The 22459-nt window shown below is 43.0% G+C and overlaps 1 protein-coding gene across 1 annotated transcript; it reads right to left on the bottom strand.

Annotated features, from left to right (window-relative positions):
- Positions 1-4915: 4915 nt before the first annotated feature.
- Positions 4916-21723, bottom strand: LOC114444628 (fibronectin type III domain-containing protein 5-like). The gene is made up of 7 exons (XM_028419360.1): positions 21615-21723; positions 14984-15099; positions 9780-9881; positions 7457-7559; positions 7285-7374; positions 7035-7213; positions 4916-5177 (listed from the first exon to the last, which is right to left on the bottom strand). Exons 1-7 carry the CDS (start codon positions 21721-21723, stop codon positions 5136-5138), a joined length of 741 nt encoding a protein of 246 aa, XP_028275161.1. The 3' UTR covers positions 4916-5135.
- Positions 21724-22459: the final 736 nt, after the last annotated feature.

The following is a 22459-nucleotide window of genomic DNA, read 5'->3' as shown; positions in this document are numbered from 1 at the left end:
TTACTCTGACGTGTACTGCTCCTACATAGTTGACAGCATCAACTTCATTTCACCTCTAGAACCTTCCCAACTAGTTGGTGAAGCTACACTATGAAGGCCGTGAAGCTGCGTGCAATGGTGTCCGTGTGGCGGGGCGCCAACTGTCGATCCTTCGCCGTGAGATTACGTTTGAGTATTTAATGACCTTAATGACCTTCTATGATCATGAAAATTCATACACACATTCTCGGGGGCATGTAATAGCAACTGATGGGGGTCTCGTAAGTGGGTGGGGCAAAATGGCTCAATGGCGCCCCTTTGAATTTTTAAAATACCCCTGTCCATAGGGGTTTTTTTGGAGTAGGAAGACAAAAATCGGCACACACACAGAACACGTCCAGGCGCACATAAAAGTCTCTTGCACCATTGATCTAGACCACACAGGAAGTCAGCCATTTTGATTTAGGCGGTCAAATTTCAGCGATTTCCACCTTTGGTATGAGGACGAACTCCTCCTAGGGATTTCGACCGATTGACTTCATATTCGGTCGCTGTCACCTAGAGACCATGCTGATCAAAAGTTATCAAAAGCTTTTCTCTAAGTTAAATGGCGTGGCCGCTGTGGCGTCACTTCGCCATTCATACACGAACAGCTCTCTCTCCTACATACTTGCTCCAAACGGCTTCAAACTTTCTGCACGTGGTCAGAGCCCCTCCCTGAACGTCTCTATGTCATCATGATCTATGGCGCTCCCTTGTGGTGGAAACAGGAAGTGCCATGTTCTTCACTGACATGCACTCTGTTAAATCCTTCCCTGTCATTACACAGCCAAATGAGGATCACAGATTTGAAGTCCCACAGAGACAACTGTGTGGATTCCTGTATCATGCTGCCCGTGGCGGTGGCGACTGTTGAACCTTCGCCATGAAACATCAACTGCTTATAACTTCGCCGTGCATCGTCCTAGCGTCCTCAAATTTTTTTCATGTCCTAATGGTCCGTCCCCCCACACGTCTGCATGCTCATGAGTCACCTGCACAGCGCCACCTACAGGAAACCGGAAGTAACTGCTTCTGGACATTTTTCATGTATGAATCAAATGTTTTTTGAAGTTTGATGCACAGACGGGTCTCCACTATTCTCATGGTGTCTGGCTCCACCCAGTGGACACATACGGTACTGCAACTGATATAACTCCACCACGGATGCTCCTAAATTCCTCAAATTTTTTACATGTGATACAGACCCGTCCCCGTCCACGTGCGGACATCTGTGGACAGCGCCACCTACTGTAAAGAGGAGGTTACTGCACACTAACAATTTTTACATATATTGAGAGATTTGTTGTACTGACACATCTCGGCTTCTGTCTGCCGGCTTTTTCCCATCGCTGGCAAAATCGCTGCAGCTCGTAGGGGGAGCAGAGGAGGGAAGGGACGGCGTGACGGGGAGGGGGGCGGTCGCGCGGAGTGCGAGGGCCCGATCATCGCTGCTTGCAGCTTTAATTATTCTTATTATTTGCCTGCCTGTTTAACTGCATTTTTCACCCCTTTGCCATGCACGAAAACTAACGAAACTTTGCACACTCATCAGGGGTGGCGAAAAATTTTATATTTTGTGGTCGCTGCAAAGGGGCGGGGCAAAATGGCTCTACAGCGCCCCCTTGAAATTTTCAAAACACCCCTCGCATTTGGCTTAGTTTGGAGTAGGTGCACGAAAATCGGTACACATGTTCATCATACCAAGATGCACCAAAAAGTCTCTTGACACCATGACCTTAACCCAACAGGAAGTCCGCCATCTTGGATGGAAAATGGCGATTTTGGCGATTTACACCATTGGTATGTGAGCGAACTCCTCCTAGAGCTGTAGCCCGATTGACCTGAAATTTGCTGGAGGTCACCTAAAGGACCTGCTGATCAAAAGTTATCAAAAGCTTTTCTCTAACTTACAGGGCGTGGCCTCTGTGGCTCGCCAAAGTCTGGTGACAATTCATGATTTCGCCATGTAACTTTGAACGGCTCTCACGCCTGCATACTTTATCCAAACGTCTTCAAACTTTATGAGCATGATGAGGGCTCCGCCCTGAACGCCTCCATATGTTGAAACCCTGACTTACTCGTGGCGCCCCCTGCTGGTAACAGGAAATTACCTCTTTTTACTCTGACGTGTACTGCTCCTACATAGTTGACAGCATCAACTTCATTTCACCTCTAGAACCTTCCCAACTAGTTGGTGAAGCTACACTATGAAGGCCGTGAAGCTGAAGTCAATGACCACAGGAGAGTTCAGGGGCCGGACTGTAGGTCAGCATGCAGGTCTTGAGACCTGCAAAGAGAAAGAGCGAGAGCAAGGCACAAAACTGTAGGAAGACAGTAAACACAGATTATGAGACGATATTACCAGTATGAGCCAGACTAAGGAGAGTAGAGGAGAGGTCAGAGGGTGAGAGGGAAACTGCTCAGTGGATCATGTTTGTGCCCCCCGACAACGTAGGCCTAGAGCAGCATAGCTGTGCAAAAAGCTCTATGACACCTTTTATACCTGTGGCTGAGGCGACTGTAACTATACCTACCAGCCCTACACACTATGTGTACACACTATACACTAACTATATGCCTTACTAAACACAAAAGTCTAGTCTTAAAGGTGGAGGCAGTGTCTGCCTCTTGGACCCAGATTAGTAACTGGTTCCATAGTAGCGGTGCCTAGTAGCTAAAAGCTTGTCCTCCCATTCTACTTTTATGAATCCTAGGAACTACAAGTAAACCTGCACTCAGAGATCTGACTGTCCTATTAGTACAAGTATGGTACAATCAGGTCCTGCAGATACAATGGAGCCAAGTCCAAGAAGGATCTTGAAGTGTATTCTTGAGTCCACTGGGAGCCAGTGAAGAGACGCTAGAACAGGAGAGATATGATCCCTTTGGCTGCTTCCTGTCAGAACTCTAGCTGCTGCGTTCTGGATCAGCTGCAGGCTGTTGATTGAGTAATGTGGACATCCAGACAATAAAGAGTTGCAGTAGTCCAGTCTTAAAGTGACAAAAGCATGGATGAGCTTTTCAGCATCACTCTGAGGGAGGATGCTCCTGATCTTAGCAATGTTATGCAGGTGAAAGAAAGCGGTCTTGGAGACCTGTTTAATATGAGAGACAAACGACATGATCAAAGATAACTCCGAGGTTCCTCACAGTCATACTGGAGGCCAAAGTAATTCCATCCAGAATGAAAGTATTATTAAAGTAGTTCTGAAATGTTTAGGTCCAAAAACAATGACTTCAGTCTTGTCCGAGTTTAATAGTAAAAAGTTGGAGGTCCTTTAGACATGCCTGTAGTCTGACTAGAGGCTCCGTTTCTTCAGGCTTCATGGATAAATACAGCTGGGTATCATCAGCATAACAATGAAAGTTTATGCCGTGCTTCTGGATGATGTTTCCTAGAGGGAGCATGTAGAGGGTGAACAGGATCGGTCCAAGCACAGAACCCTGTGGAACATCGTGATTAACCCTTGTACATGGGGAGGAAACATCATTAACAGGAACAAAGTGAAATCTGTCAGATAAATATGATTTAAACCAGCGCAGTGCTGTTCCTGTAATCCTGATCTCGTGTTCTAATCTGTGTAGCAGGATGCGATGATCTACTGTGTCGAAGGCAGCACTGAGATCCAGTAGAACGAGTACAGAGACGAGTCCGCGGTCCGATGCCATGAGGAGGTCATTAGTGACTTTAAGCAGTGCCGTTTCTGTGCTGTGATGGGCTCTGAATCCAGACTGGAAAGCATCGAGCAGACTGTTCCTATGCAGGTGGTCATTTAGCTGACTTACAACAGCTCTTTCGAGTATTTTGGAGATAAAGGTGAGGTTGGAGATCGGTCTGTAGTTTCCTAAGACGTCCGGGTCCAGTGAAGGTTTTTTAAGTATCGGAATGATCACAGCAGTTTTAAAAGCCTGCGGTACATATCCTGTTTCCAGAGACAGGTTGATTTGTCCTAATATAGAGTCTCCGATCAGAGGAATAGCATCCTTGAGGAGCCGTGATGGGATCGGATCCAGAAGACAGGTAGTAGGTTTAGATTTGCAGATGCTGGTGATCAGCTCAGGGAGGCCGATGGGCACGAAGCAGTCCAGAGTTAGATCAGGATCCGTTTCCTGAAGTGGCGGTGTATCCTCAGCGGTCACAGAGAGATTGTGGTTGATTTGTCCTCTAATAGTGGTGATTTTATCGGTGAAGAAGCTCATGAAGTCTTCACTACTAAGAGCTGCAGGAATGCGAGGCTCCACAGAGCTGTGGCTCTTTGTCAGCCTGGCTACAGCATTAAAGAGAAAGCGCAGGTTGTTCTTGTTTTCTTCTATTAGTGATGAATAGTAGGCTGTCCTAGCTTTACGAAGGGCCTTCTTATACGTTAGCAAACTGTCTCTCCAGGCCCTCTGGGAGTCATCTGATTTAGAGGACTGTCACTTCCTCTCCATCCTTCGTGTAATCCGTTTCAGTGATCGGATATTTGAGTTGTACCATGGAGCTAGCCTCTTCTGATTTGTAGTTTTTTTCTTCAGTGGAGCAATGCTGTTCAAGACTGAGTGTAATGTGTCTGCAGTGTTGTTGACAAAGCAGTCCATTTCTGCAGGAGTAATATTTAGGTTGGTACCCCCATCAGTACTTACACATGGGACTGTGGGGAGTACCGGTATGATTGCTGTCCTAAACTGCGATACGGCATCTTCAGACAGACATCTGCTGTAGTAGACCTTTTCCCCAGATGCTGATGCTGTTGTCCAAACTGGAAATTACACCTCCATACATTCAATCCCACAATGGAGGAACTTCCTGTTTTATTAATAAAAAATTATATTTTAATTGATGTTAATAACACAAATGACTTTTAATGATAAAACTACAATTTAATTAACCCATTTACAGTGTAAATTCACCACCATTGTTGCCTTGTACATTCAAATATTAGACTTTACCTCCCATTTTTTTTATGTACATGATCAATATTTACACTTAGTTAATGGATGCATTATCATCATAAAATGAGTTCAAATTTGTGATAAATAAAACTCTTAATTGGAGAGGACTGGGCGCACGGTTGTTGCTAAATATTCACAGTTTAGTCTTTGACATCAGAGTGTGGAAAAAGTGAGCAGAGGGCTCAGACTCTGATGATGCTGATGGAGGAGGAGGCTCGGTGCAGCTGAAAGAGGAAGAGGAGAAGGAGCACTTAATGCAATGGAAGCAGAAATCACAAGCTAACTCAGCTATCAGGCTAACTCCCCTATATTTATTTTTATTTTTTTTAAATAATTTTTGTTCATTTATATTTTTATGTAAAATTATTATTATTTATTTTTGTTAGTAACAATGTTTTATTTAAATACATCATCTTTTTTTACAATTATTTTTTATTAGTAACTTTTTTATTTAAAATAGAAAAAAATATCCTTACATTTTCTGGTAGAATGTCGATTTTTTTCATTCATTTTATAAGTAAAATTATTATTTTGTATTTTTAATAGTAACTATTTTTTATTTAAATACATTTTATTTATATTTCTTTTTCTTAGTAATTGTTTTATTTCAAACAAAAAAATATCCTTATAGTTTCTGGTAATTTCATTTTCATTTTTATGTAAAAATATTATTTATTTTTATTAGTAACTATTTTTTTATTTACATATTTTTTATTTATTTTTTAATTCTTATAATTTCTGGTACAATCTAATTATCTAATTTATATTTTTATGTAAAATGATTATTTATTTTAGTTATTTATTTATATTAGTATTTTTTAAATTCTTATAATTTCTGGTACAATCGCGTTTTTTTCATTTGTATTTTTATGTAAAATTATTATAATCTATTTTTGTTAGTAATTATTTTTTCAATTCTCCTTTTTTTAAATCAGGATTTCTATGTATAATATTATTATTTATTTTATTAGTATTTATTATTATTTAGTTTTTTATTAAAAATTAATACAAATATAAATCTCCTGATTTTTGGTACAATCTAAATTATTTGTGTTTTTATGTAAAATTATTATTATTTATTTTTATTAGTAACTATGTTTTGTTTACATTTTTTAATTTTAATTACATTGGTTTTTGTTTTAAGTCACCTTATAGTTTCTGGTATATTTAGAAAGGTTAGGTTATTAGAAAATATTTTTTTCATCAATTTTTTATGTAAAATTATTATTTATTATTTATTTATTAATAAAAATCTCCTAATTATTAGGTACGACCTAAATTATTTTTTAACCCTTATGCACTGATCGGGACATTTTTGTCCTCTGAGAGTAATTTTTCTGTTTACTTTGGCCATAACTTTGTCAATATGTGAGCAAATTGAATCATTTTTGCTCAACAAGCTTAATTTTACATAAATTTGGTTAATATAATTTTAAAATTTTTCATAGGTCAATAATACACTGTGGGCAAATTTTACCCCCTTTCGTGTTGTTCGGGACAAAAACGTCCTCTAACTTTAACGGTTTTAAGATTGTAATAAAGGTTAAAAAAAATCCAGTCCACATTCACCTTTTCTATTAAAAATGACTCATTTTGTGTGTTTTTTTCCAATCTTCAGCACCACCCCTTATGAAATTGGTGATTAAAGGGTTAAAATCCTGGGGGAAAATGATTTTTTTCACTACTTTTAATAAGAACTGAAGTTAATTAAAAGGTCTATGCAAAAAAATATGAAAAAAATATTTGATATATTTTTATAACTGTTAAGGTTAGAGGACGTTTTTGTCCCGAACAACAAGAAAGGGTAGTGTTTGCAAACGTTGCACAAGGGTTAAATTAATTTTAAGCTAAGGTAAGCTAAGCTAGCTTAGCATCAGTGCTAATTTCCTGATCCGCTGCTGCTAGCACAGATGGAGCTACACTGGTGCTCATGTTATGTTATGTTATAGCTGATATTTACTATTCATAGCCAGCAGGAGGCACTGTGGTGCAACTGCTGTTATATATATACATATATATAGCAGCAGCTCTGGTTGCTAGGAGACCAACTGATGCAACTGAGTCAAGAGAGAGAGAGTCACCCTGCTGCTGCGCACGGCTCCGTTGTGGTAGAGGGGCGAGCTGCCGGCGGAGGCGTTGTTGTAGTAGTAGGTGGAAGAGGAGGAGGCCCGGACCAGAGGCCTCTTCGCCTTGTCCTTGGCGCCGTTGGAGTCGTTGTCCTTGATGATGTCATACTGGTGGCAGAAGAGGGCGATGACGGCTGAAGAAGAAAAAGAAAAAAAAGTGAAGGAGACACACCTAGTGTAAAATCACACACACACACACACACACCTGCCCACAGCAGCAGGACCGTTGTAATGATGAGCAGCTCTCCGGTCTGGAGATGAGGCGTCATACCCAGACCTTCCATCGCTGGTTCATCTGAGGACATTAAAACAAATCAATAATCTGAAATTTGTCATTTTTTTTCAAATAAACTTTATTGATAGAGTTTCTTTTTTACGGTGGTCCAAGACTCCGGCTGGATAGTGGTCGCTCCTCTCCAACGTCCTGAAGGGGACGGCGCGGCTGGGCTGGCTGTCGCCGTGCAGGCCGACGGACTGCACCTGAATCCAAAACAAAAGGAGATGCTGGTTAGCTAGTGTTAGCTTAGCAGTAGCTGCTAAGCTACTGCAAATAATGCAAATATTAAGTACTATCGCGAGTATAGTATTGTATGTCATGTGGCTGTGCTGGGCCAATTACAACATAGTCACATGACCGCGTCGAGCCAATTGACAAGCAGTATTAGTCAAACCTCAAACCACTACCGGTAGGTGCAGAGTATGGAAATGTAATAATAATGTCCTGTTACTTTGAATGTTTACATACAACTTGACCAAAACTTTATCAATGCAAATTGATTAAATTTGTTGTTGTCCTATATTAGCACTCTTTATTAGAGTATTGTTTTAATGCCTTTTTATATTAATATAGTTCAATATTACAGAATGTACATATTATATTAATATACATTGACTGCATGCAACAGTTTTGTTAATGTATATTGATTAATATTGTATGTGATCTATTTTGACATTATATATCATGTTTATTGATGTACATTGATGGATGTTATATTGATATCTAATCTAAATTTCTACAGAGCCACAATAGAAAGCATCCTCTGTCTGAGTGCAGCAGTGTGGTATGGGAGCTGCACTGCACAGGACAGGAAGGACTTGGCCCGGGTGGTGAAGACAGCACAGGGGATTGTGGGGAGTCTCTACAACAGCCAGATTCAAAGGAGGGCTAGTCATATAGCTGCAGGACCCACCCAGGACACCAACTGTTTGGACCTCTTCCCTCTGGACAGAGGCACAAGAGCATCAGAACTCACACCAACAGACTGAGACACAGCTTCTTCCTCACCTTCCTTCCATCACCCCACTTTCCCATACACATCCCACCCTCCATAGACTGAGCAATAAATCTGTACACAGACAGACTGTACTTTTGAACATTAATATGCTGCAATATATTCATACTAGTCACTAGTCACACTATTTTATATTTATTTAGATATACTTTACCTTTTTTCATTCCATGTGTCTAGCTGTGTGCTTTAAGCCAAGAGTTTCATTGTGCCTTGCATAATGACAATAAAAGATTTTTGATTCTTGATATTGAATTGGAAAATGTATTTAATGCAGCTAGTAATAATTACTGTTATTTGTGTGCACACTAACTGAAACCCTGGCCCTGTGTCTCATCCAGGGCAGGTTTTGATGGCGAGCTACTGATAAGGCCTAGAGCCTGAACTCAATTAATTCATCTCAACCCAATATGGGAAAAGACTTTTCCACCTCAAGCCTGAGGAGTCCCCTTTCCAATAGGCAGGTAGGCAGCTCCTGTAGCCTACACAAACTTTTGCCCCCCTGCATTACTTCTGCCACGCAGACAATTTCCACACTGCCCCTTTCGGGCCGCTGTGTGGCATATGGACATTGGGAGAGTTTGGGAAGTTGAATGAATAACATTTAAGGCACAATCACATGTGATGTAATGTTAAAATTGATAACTACTTCAAATGGCCATTCGGATTCTTTGTTTAATGTCTATGTTGTTTGTCTGCAAAGTCCATAATATAAGGTACCATCAAAACACAAACCTTCTGTCACTGTTTCTCCCTCCAGTAGACAGTTTCCTAACTTCTGATACTAGCCTGGGATAATAACTAGCATTTGCTACACACTAAAAGTCCATCCTATTTTTCTATTTTAATAAAAATAAGATTGATTAATACAAACAAGATATTACACATTCAGTAGCGTGTATTGCACACAGTGCAGCCTATAGGATGATGAAGCATCTGATGCTGACATGAAATTTTGCTTAGGGCCCCATAAAGGCTTGGGCCGGCCCTGTGTTTGTAAACAACCAGTGAAAGTTGCAAAAAAAACTGCTCCGTTAGCCGCAATGCTAGCACCAATGCTAATTGGGTCCAGCTGTCTTTTATTGTGAAAAGTCTGAAAAACATGAATATGATCACAGTTATACGTGAGCATTTTTCCATCTTCCATCCAAGAGGAGATGCTGGTTAGCTAGCGTTAGCTTAGCAGTAGCTGCTTTGGCAGTGACTAATGAAAAATGAAAGGCTACATGTTTATTTATTTTATTTTATTTATTTTTTTATTTTAGATACTTTAGTAATCCCAGAGGGAAAGGGAAAAATGTTAGAGGTGATGCTAATGCTAACAAACAAAACAAATGCTAGCAGCGCTAAAGCAGGAAACTGCTCTGTTAGCTGCAATTGCTAAACCGGACTGTATGTAGCGTGTTTGTACCTGAACGCTGTAATGCGTGTCCTCATCCAGATCCCACAGCACACACCAGCGGCTGGACGTGTTCACCTCGCGGATGGAGCGCTGCATCAGGCCGTCCTGTCTCTGCAAGACGGGAACACACAAGAAGAAGAAATGAACTCACATGGTCCTAAGTATTCAGAGCCTTTGCTGTGACACTCATATATTGAACTCAGGTTCTTCTGATCCTTGAGATCGTTCTACACCTTCATTTGAGTCCAGCTGTGTTTGATGATACTGATTGGACTTGATTAGGAAAGACACACACCTGTCTGTATGAGACCTTATAGCTCACAATGCATGTTAGAGCAAATGAGGATCATGAGGTCAAACGTCAAACTGACTAAAGAGTGAGAGAGACAGAATTGTGTGTGTGTGGGAGGGGGGGGGGGGTAAGTACAGTAGGGCTTGCCATTTTTTTTGGGGGGGGGGGGGGGGGGGGGGCTTCTCATTGGCTTAGAGAAGATTGAAGCAAGGCGTCTGGACTTGTAGAGTTTTCTAGAAGACGTTTCGCTGCTCATCCAAGCAGCTTCGTCAGTTCTAACTGTTTGGTGGGTAAACATGGTTTATATGTGGTTGCAGACCTATGTGGGTGGGTCTGGGTAAAACTTTAAAAAACTTACAAACAATAGCACTAAATGTTTCCATACTTACCTGTGATGTTCTGGCTGACTGGGCCAGGTGTGTCTAACGACTGGCTAACGACTATGAAACTGCCGGAGGGGGACTGGTTGACAGCCCTTTGTTCTTACTGTGAGTATGTGCAAACTTCCTGGGAATGGATGGAATCACTGCATTGTATGTGGTAGAAAGATGATGTCTGAGGCCACCACCTCTGTTAAGGGAAGGTTTTTCCAGCTTAACATAGATGGCTTCCTTGACTCCTCTTTCATACCACCTTTCCTCCCTGTCTAAAATGTGAACGTTTTTGTCCTCAAAGGAGTGTCCTTTGTCTTGGTGAACAGCTGAGTCTTGTCCTGAGGAGGTGGCTCTCCTGTGCTGAGCCATTCTTCTGTGGAGTGGTTGTTTAGTTTCTCCAATGTACAGATCAGAGCATTCCTCACTGCACTGGACTGCATATATCACATTGCTGTGTTTCTCCCTGGGAATCTTATCCTTCGGTTGAACCAGTCTCTGTCTCAGTGTTGTCATAGGTTTGAAATGGACCGGGATGTCATGGTTGTTGAAGATCCTGCGGAGTTTCTCTGATACTCCTGACACATATGGAATGGAGATGTTCTTTCTCCGCCTGGTGTTGTCCTTCTTCTTGTTGTTGGGGGGTCTTGTTTTTGTGGCTTTGATGAGTGCCCACTTCGGGTAGCCACATGTTTGCAGGGCCTTCCTGATGTGGTGTTGCTCCTTCTTCCCCTCTGAGCTGGTGGGTACAGTTTGTGCTCTGTGCTGCAGGGTCCTGATGACTCCCAGTTTGTGTTCCAGTGGGTGGTGTGAATCAAACAACAGGTACTGGTCCGTGTGTGTGGGTTTCCTGTACACTTCCACATTGAGGCTCCTGTCCTCCTCAATATGTACTGTGCAGTCCAAGAAGGCCAGATTGTTGTCCTTGGTGTCCTCGCGAGTGAACTTGATGTTGTTATCCACTGCGTTGATGTGTTCTGTGAACCGTTCCACTTCGTTGGTCTTGATTTTGACCCAGGTGTCATCCACATATCTAAACCAGTGGGTGGGGGTGGTTCCAGGATAGGAACTCAGGGCTCTTCTCTCCACTTCTTCCATGTAGAGGTTGGCCACAATAGGAGACACAGGTGATCCCATCGCACAGCCGTGCTTCTGTCTGTAAAAGTTCCCATTGTACTGGAAATAAGTGGTGGTCAGGCAGAGGTCCAGTAGGTCACAGATGTGGTCTGGCGTTAGGTTGGTTCTCTCCTTGAGTGTGCTGTCTTGTGTGAGGCAAGTCCTTACCATCTCTGTGGCTTCTGATGTAGGGATGCAGGTGAACAAGGAGGTGACATCAAATGAGACCATGGTGTCATCTGGGTCCATTTGGATCTTCTCCACCTTGTTCACAAAGTCCTGCGAGTTGTGAATGTGATGTGGTGTGTCACCTACCAGTGGTGTCAGGAGTTCAGCCAAGTGCTTAGCCACGTGGTATGTGACTGAGTTTGTGCTGCTGACGATGGGTCTGAGGGGGACTCCTTCCTTGTGTATCTTGGGGAGTCCATACAGGCGTGGAGTGGCTTCCCCAGGATACAGTCGAAAATAGAGCTTGCGGTTGATGATTTGGTCCTTCTCCAGTTTTTGTAGGTAGCTGACTAGTTTCTTCTTGTAGTTTCCGGTGGGGTCCCTCTTCAGTGTCTCATATGTGGCTGTGTCACTGAGGAGTTCTGTCACTTTGGCGTGGTAGTCCTGTGTGTTGAGCACCACTGTGCATCTTCCTTTGTCTGCTGATAAGATGGTGATGTCCCGGTCCTTTTGTAGTGCAATCAGGGCCTTCCTTTCATCACTGGAGATGTTGGATGGCGGTGCTTTAGCAGTGGAGATTGTGGCTGTGACCTTCAAGCAGAGTTGCTCAGCTTCTGTGTCTGTCAGGTTGTTGTTCTTGATGGCTGACTCTGTGGCTGTGATGAGGTCCACCACTGGAATCTGCTCTGGTGAGATGGCAAAGTTGAGTCCTTTGGCCAACACGTCATTTTCCGGCTGGCTCAGTTGTCTGTCTGAAAGGTTCTTTACCCATTTGTCCTGGGTGTCCTGCTGTGGCGGTGAGTGGTCTTCCCTCCTCCATGTGTGAAGGTTAGCTGCATTTTTAACAGAGAAAACAGTTTTCAATTTATGGAATTTGTATTTTTGTCGTTCCTTACCCCTGGTGTGCTGTGCCGTCTGGACTTTTTCGGTGAGTTTGATGACTTCATCCATGACTTCGCTGGGTAGGAGGGTGGCAAGCTGTGATCTTGTCTGCTCCGTGGTGACCATGAGAGTGTCTATGATGAAGTTGATCTGTCTGATCCTTTCATTGAGGAGTTGGTTCTGGGCTTTCTGCAGGATGGTGTCTGCTCTGTGGCCCTTGACAGTGGATCCGAGACGTAGGCTGTTCGGGGTTAACTTTTCCTGTCTGCATCTCAGGCTGAAGCGTAGGTGGTTCCTGTAGTCTGCCAGTTTCCTAGAGGTCTTTTCATGTTCCCTCACCAATCGTAGGGTGTCCTTCCCAAAGTGATTGGCAACATGTTGATGAAGATTCTCAGTCATCCAGGTCATCATACGTAGAGAAGATTGAAGCAAGGCGTCTGGACTTGTAGAGTTTTCTAGAAGACGTTTCGCTGCTCATCCAAGCAGCTTCATCAGTTCTAACTGTTTGGTGGGGAAACATGGTTTATATGTGGTTGCAGACCTATGTGGGTGGGTCTGGGTAAAACTTTAAAAAACTTACAAACAATAGCACTAAATGTTTCCATACTTACCTGTGATGTTCTGGCTGACTGGGCCAGGTGTCCTTTGTCTTTGAGTCAAAGACAAAGGACACTCCTTTGAGGACAACTACGTTCACATTTTAGACAGGGAGGAAAGGTGGTATGAAAGAGGAGTCAAGGAAGCCATCTATGTTAAGCTGGAAAAACCTTCCCTTAACAGCGGTGGTGGCCTCAGACATCATCTTTCTACCACATACAATGCAGTGATTCCATCCATTCCCAGGAAGTTTGCACATACTCACAGTAAGAACAAAGGGCTGTCAACCAGTCCCCCTCCGGCAGTTTCATAGTCGTTAGCCAGTCGTTAGACACACCTGGCCCAGTCAGCCAGAACATCACAGGTAAGTATGGAAACATTTAGTGCTATTATTTGTAAGTTTTTTAAAGTTTTACCCAGACCCACCCACATAGGTCTGCAACCACATATAAACCATGTTTCCCCACCAAACAGTCAGAACTGATGAAGCTGCTTGGATGAGCAGTGAAACGTCTTCTAGAAAACTCTACAAGTCCAGACGCCTTGCTTCAATCTTCTCTACGTATGATGACCTGGATGACTGAGAATCTTCATCAACATCTTCTCATTGGCTCTATTTTTGTGTGTGTGTGTGTGGGGGGGGGGGGGTAAGTATCATTGGCTCTATATTTTTTTGGTGGGGGCTTCTCATTGACTCAATCTTTTTTTTGTGTGGGGGCTTCTCATTGGCTCTATTTTTTTGGAGGGGGGGGGCTTCTCATTGGCTCTATTTTTTTGGAGGGGGGGGGGCTTCTCATGGTTCTATTTTTGTTGTTCTGTTTTGTGTCTCTTCTTACGGAAGGAGACGTTTTCTTAGAAAACACCACAAGCTTGATGAACGCCAGGGCGGTGTTGATAAAATTTAACAAGGCTTGTTTGGCACCTGGAGATGTTCCTCCTGTGAGAGCCAGAGCGAGAGAGAGAGTCACGGCCAAATCATTTCCACTAACGGAGAAGACGCCCACTCAAGACACCGCTGTCTTGATTATTCATCTTGCCAAAAACCGTGGGAGGGGTGGAAACATTTTCACATTATTAGCTATATGCTGAGCTAAATGTATTTCAACATAGCAACATGGCGAATTTGAAGGTAATTAGCTGACAGCTAGCTATATGGTTAGGTAGGCATGCACTATTTGGTGAATGTTTGTATCATTAGATTAGCATAATAGATAGCTAATTTAGAGCTAAACATAATGTTAGGCTGTTTTGCTATTGTAAGCTAAATTGTTTTAATATTGCGATAGGTCAGTCACGCTAACTAATATACGCAGTTAGCTACATTAGCTACTAGCTGGCTTTCTTGCCATGGATTAATGGCAAAAAACATACAAAAAACATTTAGCTATACATATTAGCAACTTATACTAGCATGAACACTTACTACATATTTGAGTAAAAGTAGCTTAAGGTAAAGTATACCTTATGGGGGGGGGGGGGGGGATAAAAAATTTAACAAGTTAAATGTTTATGAGCGACGTTTCCAAAACTAATCCCCTCATGACTCAAAGTGCCTTTGAGCAAAATGCTGACTTCCTCCTGGCCTCATAAATGACTCAGCAGTTTAGAAAGGCCCTGTAGAAAAGCAAACATTTATAATTCATCTCTGAAAAAGCTCAGAGAGAGAAACATTCATTTGCGCACAAATTAGGGAGATGGGGGGGGTCAAGATCAGGTCGAATAAATTGTCGATATTCACACAAACAGGCACACACATACAGTGATGGCGCCAGGTGACTGTACAGTACCTGCTGTGAGATGGCGTATCCGATGACGGTGTCTCCCTGAGGGACGTTCCAGGTCACCATGGCCGAGTGCGCCCTCAGCTGGGTCACCGAGACGTTCACAGGGGCTGCTGGCACGGCTGTTAACATACACACACACACATTTGAATGACTTGTTCAAGGCCGGTCAGAGGATTTTTCTGTCTTCCTGCGGATGTGAACATTGGACAAGTGGTCAAAAGTATGTGGACGAACCGTATATAGATACTTTGTTGATCCCGCCCTCCCCCAAAAAAACACCTACTTTTAGCTGGAGTTGAACCAGCTACCTAATGATGACTGGCGGATACACTCTGCAATCCTCCACTCTACGATCTGAGCTATCGAAAGGGGCCACAGTGGGCCACATGAAAATGGTCACATATTGTATACTATAGTGAACAGGACGCTGTCTTTGAGCAAAAACTCTCTAATATGAATGAAAATATATGAAAATATGAATGCATAATCACACACACAGTGCACTTAAACACACTACAAGTTGTGTTATTACGTTATTAATTATCAGGTAGCACTGTAACCTCTGCTGAGAGTGACAAACAAAAACAAAAAAGGAAAGCTTTTCACTCATGTGAGGAAAAAATGGTAAATAAATAATGAAAGAACAAAGAAATGGGAGCTGAAATATTAATATGAGACAGAAACGAGGACGAATGAATGTCCCTTTGTGATGTAACAGAGTCCAATTTATCCACTGCGTCCTTCTCCTCCTTCTTAAGTCTTTTATTTGTTGTTTTGTGTCTCTTTACTAGGGGTGGAACGGTTCACTAAATCCATGGTTCGGTTCATATCACGGTTCTGAGGTCACGGTTCTGAGGTCACGGTTTTCGGTTCGGTTCAGTTCACATTGTTGAGGATTTTTCTACTTTTAACACTCTGGAAATACCAGATCAGCATAAAATACATAGCCTATTCATCCAACATTCACCATGTTTAAGAATCAGTTCAGTGTTTCCCCTATCATTATATCAGGTCAAGTCTATTTCATTTCTATATAGCACCAGATCATAACAGAAGCCATTCAAGATAACCTTTCCTATAGAACAGGTCTACACCTTTTATTAAACAAACTAAACAGCTTATGTTATTCATCTTATTTGCACAGCAGCATGTCAGTTCTCTCTGCATGGTTGTGCGTTTACAATTCAGTGCTGCTGTCTGCGCACAGAGGCACGATGCGTGTACACACAGACACATGCGCAGACAAACACAGACACACAAAGATACATGCGCAGACAAACACACACACATGTGCACACATATTCCCACCGTCGGACAGAGAAGGACATGCTAGTTGGATAGACTGAACTCTATGACTACGCTAGCTAGCGGTGCTGCTGTCCGTGGTTTTAATTTTTTATTTTTGCCATTGAAATATGCTATTTACATCCCGCTCTGTAAGCATTGACGGGACCTGCAGCAGCTTTGCGCACGATTGGACGCAGAGTGGTGTGGGTCTCTCTGCTCTGCCTGCAGCTGGAACTGCTGCGTGAAGCTACAGAGACTAAAGCCGGGCATACACTGTGCGTTTTTTGGTCCGATTTTGACCCGAATTTGGAGTCGTACGATTTTTTTTGGGCCGGGCCGAATTTCAGCTTTGTCGCACGTCTTTAATCGGGCAGTCTACTGGAGGTCACGAGAGGCGATTACGTTGCACGAACGGTGATCTGCTGATCAGTTGAATTTCAGACATGTTTGATATTTTTGTCGGCCCTCGTGAGAGTATCGCACAGTTTAAGCACAGATACGGCCCGGTCTGTGTTTTTCCCCCACTGCGCATGCAATTGCCGAATACGGTCGATGTCACTGAGCCTACACGAAATTGTTTCAGATGATAACAAACATGGCGGCGCCCACACGGCATTGGACAGAATTGATGGAGGCTATATTTGATCAGCTGAGGCAGCAACACGCAGCACAGATTGTGACTGACTTAGATTTTTCCTTTGAAACAGCAACAGCTGCAGGTTAGACATGTTTAATTTCCGGTTCAATGTGATGACCTGAGCACCTGAATTCGTGTGTAGTGTGCGCCCTGGGGTAGACAGGGATGGGGGGTTGAGAGATGACAGGAATATGATGGAGCAAAGGGATGAAGAAGTAAGAAAAGAGAGAGCAATTATGTCAGGCAGATTTCGAGAGATGGCAATTTTTTTTCCTCCGTCTCTGCCAGGACAGACGGACGGAGGACAAAGTAAGACAGATGTTAGGAAGAGATCAATGTGGAGAAGGAAAGAAAAAAGATGGAGAGAGCAATAGAGAGAGGGTGGAGGAAGACATGTAGATATTAATTAAATGATGAAACCGTAGCTGTTAATGTAGCACACACACTGTTAATGTAGCACACACACACACAGACACACACTGTTCCTACACGCCCTTGTTTGTCCTTCATGTTGTAGGCTTTTGTGTCTTTTTATTATTATAATCAGTTAGTTTTGGGTCTCTTTTTAGTCTTATTATGTCTTTTAGGTCGTTTTGTCTCCTTCCAAAAGGTGTCTATTCTTAATTCATTTGTGTCTCTTTCCTCATCCTCATCATTGTGTGTCTTCTTAGTTGCATGGCTCTTTCCAATTGTTGTGTGTAGTTGTTTTGTGTCTCTTTCTGGTCATCATTTGTCCATTTCTGGTTGTTTTGAGTCTATTTCCAATCATAGTGTGTGTAATTTCCGGTTCAATGTGATGACCTGAGCACCTGAATTCGTGTGTAGTGTGCGCAGTGACGTCGCAGCCGACCATTGCACCGTACAGTGTGAGCACATACATCGTGAGCTTTGAGCAGAATGATTTCACGTCAGTCTCCAAACGTCACCAGAGAGAGTCACTAGTTGCTTTTCATTAAAAAAAGTTTGGAAAGTCTCCAAATGTAGTGTGAAATGTGTGAGAGAGACGGCAAGTTGCCAACACTGTCTCCATGCTGTGGTAAAAATGCCTCAATGTATTGCTTGATGCGCATGTGAAGAACCGAACAGAACACGCGCCCCGAACCGGAACACACGTACTGAACGGTTTGGATTTTTTTCCTGAACTGTCCCTTCCCCTCTCCCCCTACCCCTCCCCCTACCTCTCTCTCTCGCTCTCTACTCTGTTCTGCTTCCTACGTTTCCCAGAATGCCCTCTGACAGCTGCCCCTGGGATTATGAACCTGCTGCATACAGCGCAGTCTGGATGGAGTGAATAAAAGCACAGGAAGAGCAAGCAAGTGGGAGTTGTGAGAAAAACACACACACAACATCATGTCTTCTCTGTGACTGCAGTGCATTCTGGTCTATTTCCTGATACCGTGGGTGTAGAAATTGGCCACTGTGGCTGTTTTCTGACTAAATCCTCCCCCTGTGTGCTACAAGGAAGCATTTCTAACCCATAATATATATCTATATCCCTCAAAAATAACAATTGTCTTCAATATCTATACTGGAAAAGGTGACACAGACATATTGTTTGTACACATTTGTCCCTACATGTCTCATGGAAAAACGGATGGTAACCACGGTAGGTACAGGTTAAAGTCCTATCATGTGGACAAGCCTGAGGGACACTGAGGGACAATATTTTGTGGATGGTTGAGACCAAAATCTAACTGGTTTATGTGGGAAATGATGGAACAAGTGTCTGAGGAACAGAGTGTGCGGTGCCTAGCATCAGTACCGTTAGCATAGCATAGCATAGCATAGCATAGCATAGCTTAGCTTAGCTTAGCATAGTCAATGCTATGAGCATTGGTGGTGGCAATCCAGATGTTTTTGGGGCATTGCTTTTGGGGACCTGTCTCGGTACAAAGTATGTGGACAAATGTGTGTAGTTGAACACACATTTGTCCACATACTTTTGGTGCGTGAAAAACAAGTCATTCAAAAACAACAACAACAAACAAAAAATGTACCTCTTACACACACACCCAATGCCTCCCATGCCCCCGCCTCCCCCCCGAAAAGACTTCTGCAATTACATTATACACGGCAGCAGAGGAGATAAGACGGTGGGGGGGGGGGGGGGGTAGACAGGGATGGGGGGTTGAGAGATGACAGGAATATGATGGAGCAAAGGGATGAAGAAGTAAGAAAAGAGAGAGCAATTATGTCAGGCAGATTTCGAGAGATGGCAATTTTTTTTCCTCCGTCTCTGCCAGGACAGACGGACGGAGGACAAAGTAAGACAGATGTTAGGAAGAGATCAATGTGGAGAAGGAAAGAAAAAAGATGGAGAGAGCAATAGAGAGAGGGTGGAGGAAGACATGTAGATATTAATTAAATGATGAAACCGTAGCTGTTAATGTAGCACACACACTGTTAATGTAGCACACACACACACAGACACACACTGTTCCTACACGCCCTTGTTTGTCCTTCATGTTGTAGGCTTTTGTGTCTTTTTATTATTATAATCAGTTAGTTTTGGGTCTCTTTTTAGTCTTATTATGTCTTTTAGGTCGTTTTGTCTCCTTCCAAAAGGTGTCTATTCTTAATTCATTTGTGTCTCTTTCCTCATCCTCATCATTGTGTGTCTTCTTAGTTGCATGGCTCTTTCCAATTGTTGTGTGTAGTTGTTTTGTGTCTCTTTCTGGTCATCATTTGTCCATTTCTGGTTGTTTTGAGTCTATTTCCAATCATAGTGTGTGTCTCTCTCCAGTTATCCTAAGTCTCGTCTCAGCTATTTTGTGTCTCTATCCTAAGGGGACAACAGTGGCGCAGTGGTATAGCAGGGTTGTCTAGTAACCGGAAGGTTGGTGGTTCAATCCCAACTCCTCCCTAGTCACTGTTGTGTGTTCTTGGGCAAGACAGTTCACCCTAGCCTGTGGCGCACCTTGCTAGTCATTGTATGACACTGCCATAAAGAATTTCCCTCTGGGATTAATACAGTATCTAAAATAAAAAAAAATAATAATGTTGTATGTACATTCTTAGGTCTTTTGTGTCTCCTTCCTAATGTTGTGTGTCTTAATTCTTTTTTTTTTTTTTACGAGCCCTCTGCAGCACAACAACAACAACAAGCTCCTAGAGGGGAGTAGTGTGTGACGTAGATCCGACTGTAACAGTAACTGCACAGTAACGCTTTGCCTCAGACAGCCTAATCTAGCTAATGGCTGCATGCAGCACTCTCAGAGATGGATGGACATGTGTGTGTGTGTGTGTCTACAAGCTGTGCATACTAATTAAACATACAGTAGGATCACTGGCAGATTATGAAAACTTGGTCCCTGGACAAACGCCTCTTACATAACAGCAAGACACAACACAAACCGTTGTCCTTGCGGAACTTTTGTCAAAAGTAACACAAAGTGGCATGACACTACCGCCACCATGTTTTACTGTTGGTGTAATGATGTTCCTTTTGGGAGTTTACGTGTGTGCTTTTAGTCACTTTGTGTCTCTTCTTTGGTCTCTTGTGTTTCGTTCCTAATGTTGTGTGTCTCTTGGTTGTTTTGTGTGACTCTTCTTAGGTCTTTTGTATCTTTTTGCTAATGTTCTGTGTCTCCTCTTGGTTGTTTTGTGTCTGTTTACTACTGTTGTGTGTCTCTTCTTGTTTGTTTTGTGTCTCTTTACTAATATTTTGTGTCTCTTTACAAGTGTTGTGTGTCTCTTGTTGGTTGTTTTGTGTCTCTTTTCTAATATTTTGTGTCTCTGTCCTAATGTTGTGTGTCTCCTGTTGGTTGTTTTGTGCTTCCGTCCCTCCAATCATATGTGTCTCTCTCTAGTCCCTGTTGTTGTGTGTTTGTTTTCACCTGTCTAAACAGGTGTTTAGTGCATTATCTTTTTTGAGTCATTTTGTGTCTCAGCGCTCTTGTCGTTTACATTGTGTCAATTGTGCATCTCCCTTTCAGTTGTAAACACCGATGTCAGTTGTAATACTCGGTAATTGCTGCCCATCTATTAAGAAAACAGTCTTGGCATGTCTCACACCCACATAGCAACACACAGCAATGCAATCAGCGAAGCACAAAGCTGATATGGTCCACATAAAATTATAAAATAAGCTCTTATCTTATGCATTGTAAAAGCGGGATGAAGAGAGCGAAGAGCAGACGAAGTGGGGGGGGCACTTCATCGGACCAATCAATGGGGAGGCTCCAGAGTTATTGCTGGATGGACAGGTTTACAACAGCTGTTTGTCTACGTGAAATATGAATGTTGATGTCAGCATATTTTAGAGCGTTGATGGTCTTACCATCATATATATACATATATATATATATATATGTATATATATGTATATTTTGCAATTTTTTTCATTCTTCTGACTGCAATTTTTGATAAAGAAGTTTACCATATATTTTCTATATTTTTGAGCACACCACCAGTGAGTGTTTGCTAGAAATTAAAAGATTGTTTCATATAATTTAAGAAAACTGAAAATTTTTTGGGAATAAATGAATTTATCCCAAATTTATCTCCAAATAATTTGAGTTGAGTTGAAAGTTTTTTTGTATTTTTTTGCACATCATGAGCACAAAAATGCATCAAAATCTTGCAAGAAACTGACAGATGTTTGATGTCGTGGCACTTTACCACACTTTACGACACTGAATGTAGACGAGATCAGCTGTTCGATTACAATATTGATACAATGAGTGATCAATTAAAGTAAAGCGGACTCACTTCCTCCAACCATCTGCGGTGTTTGCCAGCAGGCCAGCAGCAACAGGAGCGGTAGCATTAGCTGCAGCGGCAGCAGCCCGAGGTCCAGGTGAGAAGGAGACGCGCTCATAACCTCCACCCGTCTCTTCGCGCGCGCGCGCGCGCACGCGCAAGCACACACACACCTCTGGCTCTTTTAACTTCTCCTCCCTCTTGTGTCTTTACAGGAGGTCACCACTGTGGCCGCATCGCCCTTCATCCGCACACGACTCCCAACTTGCGCAAAGTAGTGGGGGTCGGTAGGTGCGCAATAATAATAATAATAAACAGCTGGATGCAGACAAGGGGAGAACGGGGGTGGGGGTGTGGGGGGGGTTAGCTAACAGGTAGCCTCTCAGCCGCCTCTACGACGCCGTCGCTGCGCCAAATGTCAGCTGAAAGAGCGGGTACGTCTGCCTCCGGTCGGCAGGTGGAAGGTCGCCCTGAGTTTCAGCACCGCGGACAGCGCTCCGTCATTTCAGCACCGCGGACAGCTCCCAGTCGTTTCCAGCAAAAGAGGACAGCAGAAGAACAAGAAGAAGATGTTTGGCTTCTTCTTCTACGGAGGAGCGCAGAGGTGATCCGATCCGTCACCGGATTTAAAAAAAAACGTCTGGCAAGATCCACAATCACAGCGGGGTATGCGCGGTGCTGTCACTACACAGAGCATGGAGGAAGAAGAGGAGGAGGAGGGAGGGGGGGGGGGGCGGATCGTTTGCATGTCTTCACAGCGAATCGCCTGCCAACTGTTGACTATGTAAGGAGGTGTAGCTGCGCATATACTGTGTGTGTGTGTGTCCCATAAACAGTCAACCTATTCAATTAAG

The sequence above is a fragment of the Parambassis ranga genome, chromosome 2 (genome assembly GCF_900634625.1).
Source record: "Parambassis ranga chromosome 2, fParRan2.1, whole genome shotgun sequence".
NCBI lineage: Eukaryota > Metazoa > Chordata > Actinopteri > Ambassidae > Parambassis > Parambassis ranga.
The sequence above is the reverse complement of the archived record's forward strand: the minus strand, read 5'-3'. Positions and strand labels throughout refer to the sequence as shown.

Coding starts and splice junctions, on each gene's coding strand:
- LOC114444628 (XM_028419360.1), bottom strand. CDS start 21,723: ATGAGCGCGTCTCCTTCTCACCTGGACCTCGGGCTGCTGCCGCTGCAG. Junction 7,375..7,456: donor AGCCGGAGTCTTGGACCACC/GTAAAAAAGAAA, acceptor TAATGTCCTCAG/ATGAACCAGCGATGGAAGGT. Junction 5,178..7,034: donor GAGCCGTGCGCAGCAGCAGG/GTGACTCTCTCT, acceptor TTCCTCTTTCAG/CTGCACCGAGCCTCCTCCTC.